Consider the following 9,620-nt stretch of genomic DNA (forward strand, 5'->3'; position numbering starts at 1 on the left):
ACAGAATGGGTGAATCACACTAGGCATTGTTCATACATGGGCTTGCTGTCACATTTTCTAAGGTGTACCTTGCCTCTCCAAGCCATGGATAGGGGGACTCTGTGTGAACAGTCTGAAAATACTTGAGGAAAGCAGAGTGTGGCAGACACTATTTAGAGCTGTCTCTTAGCAGCTGGGGGGCTCAGCTGTTACTGACCTTGCTTCAGTGTGATAAAGAGAAGGGGGTGGGCACAACCCAGGGTATAGCAGTGAGCATGACTGCTTCCCAGCGGCACTAACTGACTTACTGACCACTACGTCTGGTGGCCTCTGCCAGACAGTGACAGCTGAGGGCCACGCAGAAAGGTCATGTTCTGACTGACCAGACATTTTAGTGTCAGGGTTTGGATGGACAATGTCACCCTTTGGTTCAGTTGTGTTGTAGAAATGCTCAAGACGGGTATGTCTAAGAATTATAAAAAATATATATATATATTTCACCTTTATTTAACCAGGTAGGACAGTTGAGAACAATTTCTCATTTACAACTGCGACCTGGCCAAGATAAAGCAAAGATAAGATGGAAAGAAAATGCACACTGTCAAACGTGTCATTAAACATTCCACAAAGGCAACTTAATTAACATGTTTAGTGTGCAGATGCCATTAATATTTTATCAAAAGCCTCAACTTGTTTCTTGATTGACAGTATCTTCCCAGGACATAAAACGCTGCGGCTATCTGCATTTAAAAATCTTTTTCTTTTTTAAATGAAGCACTCTCTTACAGGATGCAGACTCTGCTTACTTTACAAACCCCAAGACTTCCTGAAGAGGACTTCAATGATGTTGTTGCATTCCTAATGCTTGAGCTCCACATTGAAATGGGTTAATTGCCTCTTCTATTTTGGTGAAAGGAAAATATTTTAGGAAGCTTTAAAAGGCTGGCAGCGCTATTTACAAGGCAGAAGAATAGGGATGACGGAAAAATAATCTTAATTCTAATTAGTCCTAGATATTTTTTTGGAAGGTGAAGTATAATTAGGTATTGCACTAACCACAAATCTGTAATGAATGTCTATAGCACTGATAAATCTCCAGTAAACAGATCAGGTTTCTTTTGGGGGGAAAAAAATCTATTTTATGTATGTACAATTACACACCATACACAAATCACAGTATACGAAAACAGTATATACAGGAGAACATGACAAATACAATTTTGTCTTCAACTGTAAACAAGTGAACTGTAAACAAAAGGATGGCATCAAAAATTACTAACCACATTACAACGACTGCAAAGTCCAACCCAAGGCACATCCTCGAAAAAGCGAATTCGTTGTCCCTTTTTGCCGTTGGGAGCATTACATAGCAGTATTTGAGGGAAAATATTTAAGATAAGTTCATCATGTAATTGGGAGCACTGTGTTGGCGGTCTTCTTCTGCGGAAGGTGGTTGTATCTGATCACTTTAAGTACAACGGATAAGTTGGATAAAAACAAACTACAAAAAACATTTGCAACTAACGTTACAGTACAAAAAGAAAACATTTCATTGACAAGTGATAACTCTTTGCTCCAGAGTATGTGAATGATAATTCAGAACAAACGTATCCCTTGTAAATATAGATTTTTCCCAGAACACTCACATTTCATTGTTTGAACTAGTACCACACATTTGGTAATTCGTACAAGAAAAGTTACGTAAATATTTTGAACATAAGTATTGTGCTGTGAATGAAACCATTTGTTTGGATCTGCCTTATAGGTGCCCTCCTAGGATACCCTAGTGAAATAGGCGGGTTACACATACAGGCCACAACATAGGGCCTACCCAGTGATAAAGCTGGGCAAACCATAGACAGGGTGTTTATAGGGGGCCAGCAGAGGAGTCTGAAGGTCCCAGGGAGAGGACGAGATTTGGGTGTTAGAAGCAGGGGAGGTGCAGTGGGACGGAGGAGTAGATGGGGTACCCCAGAGGGGGGTCGGCTGCCTGGACAGTGAGGTTTCTCAGCATGATGGGGTGGGCCTGGATGCTGTAGCGCTCCTCGTCGTCATTGGTGGCGTAGAGCAGCTCCCAGGACAGGTTAGCCCACTGGCCACGCACCCCCTCCCCGTTCAGATGGCCTACCTGAACCAGCTGCTCCTGCAGGGACAGAACCCGCCCTGTGTAAGTGCCCTGTGGAGAGAGGAGACAAGCAGGTAGGGGTCACTTACTGTACTGACCACTGCCAAAGACAGGACCACTTAATACATGCTACCAACAAAGACCAAGTTTATGGCTAATCCAAAGAACATGTGTTTGTTAGGTTACCATAGTGAGTTACTTAGTAACAAGAAAAACAGTGCGGTCAGTAAGGTTACCATGGTGAGGTCATGGCCCAGTGAGAAGAGGAAAGGTTTCTCCTGTAGGACACTGTCCTGCCAGCCTTTCTCAGCCACCAGGCCGATGTACCAGTCCCTCTCATACTCCTCCAGGGTGCTGAATAGCTCATCAAGACTCTCCATGGGCCCCAGACTCGCCTGATCAAACAGCAGCTTGAAACTGTACCTGAAAGCAAATAGATCAGGACTTACAGGGACAAGCTTTGGATATAAACATTGAATATGTATAACACACATCCAGTTTGCAAGTTTTCGATTCTTTAAGTTGGGCACAAACTACACCCATGTTTCACCCCTGCCCTCTTTACCTGAAAGCCTTAAGTGCAAGCTGGTAAAGGTCTTTGTTTTCAGAGAGCCACTTCAGCCCCTCTGTCCAAGGCACGTCCCCACTGTACACCCTGTACACATAGCTGGGGCTGGTGAAGGCAGACTCTGCCCCCAGGGAGATGAGGCATGACAGTGCCACCTGGGCATGGAGGTCCCTCAGCCCCCCATCCTCCTTCAGGGCTTTGACCACATCCTCCGAAGCGTCGTCCTGAACGGCCAGCGCCAACCTTCCCAAAGTGAACCGAAACCACTCCTCAGGGAACAAAGGCCTGAGCTGCTGTAACCGGAATGGTAACAAGGGGGCTGTCCTCCACCCAGGGGGCAGGCTGAACAGCTCAGAGTGGGGGCAACTGAAGTTTTCATGGGCCAAGGTGCCGGAGGACTTTGTGGGGGGGACTTCAGGGTTCCTGCCTTTGTCCACAGCTGGCAGACCCAGACCCAAACCCAGAGGTTGCAAGGGCTGAAGGGCAGAGAGGGCCATGTTCTCAAACAGACTGTCCATCTCCACAGAGCCTGGCAGCGAGGGGCCTGTCTGGAGCACTGTGTGTCCCAGCTGGGCCTCCGTACTCACCAACGCCACTGTCCGCCTGGCCGGCTGAGGCCCAAACAGGTCATCCTCATCTGACCAGTCCCCAAAGGAGGTCAAACTGGAGCTGTCCCGTCTAAACTTGAGAGAGGAGATGTTGGACTCCACCATGATAGCCTCCGCAGGCTGGGTGACAGTCGATTGGCCAAGCTGGGAGGACTGGGACTTCCTGCCTCCGCCCTCTGTCCCCTCCTCAGTGCCCCAGGGGAATGCCTTTAGTCTCTGGACACAGTTCCTCAGCAGCAGCCACACCAGGGCCTTCAGGAAGTCATCCTGGAGCTTCCTCAAGTTGTCATGCGAGTCAATGATGCCCGAAAGCACATTGCGGGCGTCGGAGTAGACGTGCACAGGCAGGGCAGCACATGGGGTGAGGGCGTTACCCCAGTGCAGGTTTATCCCCTGGTTGAGGCCAAGCCGCTCAGGGCGCTCAAAGGCCCCCTCAAACACCTCATCCACCCTCCGAGCCTCCACCGTGTGGCACGAGGTCTCCTGCAGCTCCAGACCCTGAAACAAAACAACCGTCAAATCTGTTGTCTACACTGCCTGTTCACCCCAAATTAGTGATTCAAACAAATAACCATTTAAAGAACCACTACCTTGATGTTGACAGTACAGTAGCCATATCCTCGCTCTAAGATCATGATCCAAACCACACGGTCCTGGAAGCGACCCAGGAAATGGGAGCCAGGAGTCAGAGCACCTTACGAGGGGAGGAAAGAAAACAAGCTTAGGCCTATCAGCTTCTTCATACACTTACCCCCAGCCAAGCTTTTTGACAAGGCTGACTCTACTCATAGCATATTCTCATCACAGCCTTTGAGTGGTGTTAGATTTGGTCCCAGTCATCCCAGTGGTAATTTATTATTATAGGTCATGCAGTCAGAGAGATGATGTCCTCTGTGGTCTGGAGATGATAAAGCTTGGAGTCCATACAACATAGACGAGTGCCTCCTGGTCACACAGCCCTTTCATTTAGCATCAGTAGTGAGTCTCTCGGCTGACTCTGTGGATAACTTGGCTGCCGGATGAGCGGCAGGTTGATGCTTACCATTTCAGTTGTACAGGAAGGTCATGATACAGTTTAAACCGCCTGACTGCACAGAGATCTAAATATTGAATTCCTTCTCTGCCCTGGACTTTCCACTAGTCTCTAAATATTCATTCTTCTTAGACTTTGTACAAGGGGCCTTTCATTTTTGGTTAACAGAAGGGAGAAAGGACAGGATGTTTTTTGTGAAATGGTAGTGGCAGAGCGACGGTTGCTTTGTTTCAAGTTTGACTAGTGTTCTCATGGCTCAAGGATAATGTCATATCCCATAGCGACGTCTCGGAATAGTCAGACGCCGCCTCGTGATGGGAAGTGACACGCTGTGCGTTTTCCGCTCCCGCTCACTGATGCGCAGCCCCCAATGTCACAGAGGGGGCAAAGAAAAAAAGAGAACACTACACTCCAAACCCTCCTCTTTCTACTGTGTGTATCAAGACCCAACAAGCGCTTAGCCTAAATTATACATCACAGCTCAGGCACCCCCAGCTAGCCAAGAAAACAATAAGATGGAGTGATGACATCCCTGTAGCAGTTTGTCTCTTTTGAGTCGTCAATCCATAAATAATGAAGCTTGTACTTGCTGTTTTTTCCTTGCCCCCTTCCTGACAGAAAATAGAGCACTGAACAACATGTTTGAAGTGGCTCCAGTTAGGTTAAGAGTATTACGAGGTTAACGGTGTGGAAACATTGATGTAATTAACACAGATCAGAGTGATTTTCTTCAGATCACTTCACGGGAAGCACAACTGGATCCTGCAAGCTTGCATTATACCGGGCGGCTCTACTGAGCGACTCATCTGAAACCATAAGAGGCTCCCCCACCCAGCTATTTCATCTGCATACATTCCCTGTCCGGCTGATCTAAAAGTTCAGTGTCACTGTGATTGAGCACTATTAACACCTTGAGAACATATGCTCAACACATAATGTATATCAATATAATGATCTAGGCTTTGTACTGTGAAATGTATACTATCAGTAACATGGAAAATAGTATACATTTCACAATAAAGCATAGATCATTTAATTGAGATACTGCGTTAGGTTTTTTCAGTTTACTCTTTTACCCTACTGTTGGGAAAAGGATTTTCCAACCACTAGCAGTAAGAACAGAACACCAACGTATGTCCGTTTTTTTCTTTTTTTGTGCAAAAAAAAAGATAAAATCTTGGATAAGCTACATTATTTTCACACACACAAAGCCATGTCTAGAAATGATTAAACAGTTATATCAAAGCACTTTAACGGCACCAATGACTGGGAAAAACCTTCAAGAAGAAAAACAGACCGTGAGAAAGTAAGAGGGAGAAAACTAAAGAGTGAGACCCACTAACCAAGTGATCCCCTGGCAAAGGCGCTCCTCAGAGCACAGGCCAGGCTCCCACTCATCTGCTGGTAGTAGATGGAGTCTGGACAGGGGCAGGCGGTGCCCACGGGCCCAGGCCAACTGCGCTGAGGCCTGGGGAAGCCCACCAGAAAGATGGGCAGGGTGAAGAGGGGCAGCAAAGGAGCAGAGAGCATGGCTGACAGGACCACCACAGAGAGCAGCAGAGGACACAGGGAGGCGTTCAGGACCAGGAGGGTCCCGGCCGACTGGCGCCGCTGTTTCTTCTCTGTCCAGGAGGTCACCAGCACGGCCAGGGCAAACTTCAGCTTGGACAGGAACTGGAGCAGCCTATCACTCAGCAGGCCCACCTGGGTAGGGCAAAGAGGGATGTAAAGAGTGTGATTGAACCATGACTCAGTAGTACTGCTTTGATTTTGTTTTCAGTGGAGAAAAACATTCTGGGGAAAACAACAACTAGACAATGAATCAATGACTTAAGCATGACAATGTTTAACCTGTGACCTTACTAAATGTCATGCCTAACTAGCTCTATGCCAGAAGTCATGGAATATGTTATTACTAGAAGGAGCTGGACCCCTGTGCCCACGCTGTCCCACCCAGGCAGTCTGGTGTCCCCTGCAGCCAGCCTCACTGACACCACCACCACCATCTGGAGCAGGGCATCTTCAGAGCTCTGCCACACCTGCACAACACAGAGACCCACGACTCAATCATCATGGCCTAAATCATATTAATAACAGTCTGAGGATTAGGTTCTACATAAGAGAATCCATGTGTACCATTCTGAAGGCCCGGGTGAATCCCACGCTGAGAGAGGCTGTGTGGAGCTGCTGAACAGAGCCATCCAGAGCCAGGAAAGCAACCATTGCAAAGGGAGACACTGCAAAGTAAAACAAAGTTATAAGATGCATGTATAGTTTTACAGTAATGACAGGGCAAGCTCTATATTAAAAATATGAGCTCACCCAGATTGAGCAGCACCCTCCTGATAGCCCCAGCCACATGGAGACCCCTGCTCCGCTGCTTGAACACCCGGACATTGGCCATTCCTCTTGGGTACAGGGGGTTGAGGAACACTCCTCCAAAAACATAGGCTCCTTGGATCTCTCGGAGAGCCCAGCAGACGATGAAAAGGGTGATGAGGAGGTAACTGACAGCATCTTGAGAACCCCTGGCCAAGTTCTGGGTCTGGGAGGGACTGAGGAAGTGATGTAAGAGCCCTGCCTCAGTCATGGCCCCCAGCAGCAGCCCCAGGTAGAGCAGCAGCTCACTGCAGCCCAGCCGCCAGCCAAACCAGCTGGGAGGGGCAGGTGATGCCCCCCTACGCCATCCACTGTCACCACAGGCTCCCCTGGACCCTCCTCCACAATATGTCCCAAACTGGCTGAGATCCAAACTAAGCAGAAACCCCATGGCCATCGAGAAGAGGACTACACCCAAGGTGGACGGGATGAAGAAGGTACAAACAGTAACACATACAGACATGGCGAACATCCCCAGCAATCTGTAGGAAGGACAGAGAGCACACAGTCAGAGAAGAGCTGCTCAAGCTCAACCATGCCAAGGAAACAGGAATATGGTAAAGATCTCAGGGAACCTAATCAGTGGCAAGTATAATCAGATGTAACTACATGTTGACAAAGTAAATGTTGACAAAAACAACTGATGTAGCAAGGAAAATATACCTAAGGTTACTGGACATGGGAGAGCCGCCCAAACCGAACACCAGAGCCTGTTCCATGCCCCAAAGGAGGAGGGCGTCCAGTGGTGACAACATACCCAGCGCCCACAGCAGAGGTAGGACCAGGAACACCACATGAAGCACCTGACTGGTTAGCTGGAGCTCTGGCACTGGACCTGTAAATCTGGATACCAGCATGGGGAAAAAATCAAGATGCAAAGAGTCACAAAATGTCATGAATAATCTCTGAAAATGTATCCATAACAAGTTTCAGAACAGTCATTGAGGCCAATTTTGTTATTTCTATCTTACCGATCAGTTAGGTCCACAGCTATGAAAGCTAATATGTAGAGTGGTCGGGTGAGTGGGGTGATCTCATAGGTGTCCTGTGCCTGGAATGTGGCCGTCTCTGTGGCCGTGTTGACGATAAGGGAGTACTCCGCTGTACACAGAGTCACCCAGCTCAGGACAAATACCACCAAGGCTACACCCACACTGCCATAGAGTGCAGTCAACCTGCCCAGGAGCACATACCATGTCCCCAGGCCACAGAGGGCCCCTGCCAGCACGGTGTGAAGCACCACATTCAGCCCAAACCTCTTCCCCGGGGCGATGAACCTCACCGTCTCTGGGCCTACACAGTGGGTGAACTCCACCTCCTCCTCATCAGCCAGGATGTTGGGCACTCCCAGCCGCTCCACCATGCCATTCCTGCGGGCAGCGTATAGTGCCAGAGCCTGCACACCCACTGCTGCCCCAAGCATGAGCAGACCAGAGAGCATGGCAGCGTGGAGCTCCTCCAGCAGTTGCAGCTGGCACAGCAGTGTGCCAATGCCACCTAACAGCCATGGTGTCAAGAACAAGACCACCTGGTTGACATAGACATAAGGCGGGGCGCAGTAGCCCAACTTGAAGCGCGGACCCCCCAGCACCGTCTGAGGGAAGCGCTTCCAGAAGAACTCCTGTTTGTATTCATTGAGCAGGGGCACATCTGGCCCCATCCTGACCATGCCCTAGGGGGGTGCAGGTCATCTCCCCGGAGCCGCAGTACACCTCCGTGTCATCCTATAGGACAAGATCTAAGAGGCAGCTTGAGTCATTTGTCTGCCATAAAATTAATGATGCAGGAGATCAAATGTACTCAATACAAAGACAGCAGTTGAATAAACACCAATGCCAGGTATATTACGAAAATATTGATAAACAATGTAGAATATCATGAAACACCTAATGTATTGTAAAAAACAACAACACATAATTAAATGGAACAAACTCCCTCAACCTACCAAACATGGCTATGCATTGTTGTCAACAGGTGTGCTAGCTAAGTTTTCAACTGCTGACAAAGAGAGCTGGCTGCCTGGCTGTGTCATTAGTGGTGGTATATAGTGGTGACTAAGTTCGTAGTCAGGTCAATATTATTGCATAGCTACAGTGGATGTTGTATAAACGAAGTAACCTTGACTCAGAAATGTAAACAATGATGGCTAGCAACCTGGCTAGCTAGCAACGTTAGCGCAACAGGGTTACCAATAAAACATAATATAAGCTAGCTACATTAATCTATGGGGGTAGCTAACTAGCTACTTGGCGAATGTCAGACACAAGGTTAGTGAATATTACTTGAAATACGCAATAACATTAACTAGCTACCGTTGTAGCAGGCGAATAACGCTAGATGTTCAGATTTAACTACCAATATTGCTAGCAAACTGCAGTGCCTATAGTAGCTAACGTTAGCTAACTATGTTACTTAACGTTACCTATGAATTGAGAGAAGGGATATCCTTCGAATCAAACGGCTGTCTTATTCATCTTCAATAGTAAGTATGGCAATTTGTTAAGATACAAAAAAGATGGCTAAATGCGTCTTTCCCTGTGATAACCAACGATAGTTAGCTAGCTAACAACAGTAGCTGGCTAACAAAGCATAACCACAACAAGATGAGGGCGTGTGCTCCAACTAGGATAGGCGGGGTTTGCACTTTTCGACCAATTGGTGTACTGAGTGGCCGTGAAAAAGAAATCTGACAAACTCCACCTATCCATCCTCTCCACCCATTCATAGCCTACAGTCATTGCTCCCACCCCACACACACCTATACCATGACGAAACTCAAACAACAACCCTAACATCTGGCTGCATCAATTATATAAGCAGTATTCTCTAGTGTCTAGCCAACTGTTCAGCACACAGGAGGTTGGTGGCGCCTTAATTGGGGAGAACGGGCTCGTGGAAATGGCTGGAGTGGAATAGCATGGTATCAAC

The 9,620-nt window shown here is 47.7% G+C and overlaps 1 protein-coding gene across 2 annotated transcripts; it reads right to left on the bottom strand.

Annotated features, from left to right (window-relative positions):
* Window positions 1-1,091: 1,091 nt before the first annotated feature.
* LOC139553509 (pecanex-like protein 4) lies at window positions 1,092-9,319 on the bottom strand. 2 transcript variants are annotated; one of them, XM_071365919.1, is made up of 11 exons: window positions 9,115-9,319; window positions 7,664-8,430; window positions 7,356-7,535; window positions 6,636-7,174; window positions 6,450-6,550; window positions 6,230-6,352; window positions 5,657-6,017; window positions 3,871-3,974; window positions 2,670-3,778; window positions 2,341-2,527; window positions 1,092-2,155 (listed from the first exon to the last, which is right to left on the bottom strand). In XM_071365919.1, the coding sequence occupies exons 2-11, from the start codon at window positions 8,359-8,361 to the stop codon at window positions 1,904-1,906; spliced, it is 3,654 nt and encodes a 1,217-aa protein (XP_071222020.1). In that variant the 5' UTR covers window positions 8,362-8,430; window positions 9,115-9,319; the 3' UTR covers window positions 1,092-1,903. The 2 variants fall into 2 exon arrangements, with proteins under 2 accessions (XP_071222020.1, XP_071222021.1); XM_071365920.1 differs by having other exon boundaries at window positions 8,638-9,319.
* Window positions 9,320-9,620: the final 301 nt, after the last annotated feature.

This window comes from Salvelinus alpinus, chromosome 25, assembly GCF_045679555.1.
Source record: "Salvelinus alpinus chromosome 25, SLU_Salpinus.1, whole genome shotgun sequence".
NCBI classification, from domain to species: domain Eukaryota; kingdom Metazoa; phylum Chordata; class Actinopteri; order Salmoniformes; family Salmonidae; genus Salvelinus; species Salvelinus alpinus.

Bases quoted from the DNA above. Each gene is read 5' to 3' on its own strand.
- LOC139553509 (XM_071365919.1), bottom strand. From the start codon at position 8,361: ATGGTCAGGATGGGGCCAGATGTGCCCCTGCTCAATGAATACAAACAG. The intron at 7,175-7,355 runs GTATATTTTCCT...TCCTTCCTACAG, and splicing joins CCCATGTCCAGTAACCTTAG to ATTGCTGGGGATGTTCGCCA. The intron at 2,528-2,669 runs GTAAAGAGGGCA...ATTTGCTTTCAG, and splicing joins CTTGCACTTAAGGCTTTCAG to GTACAGTTTCAAGCTGCTGT.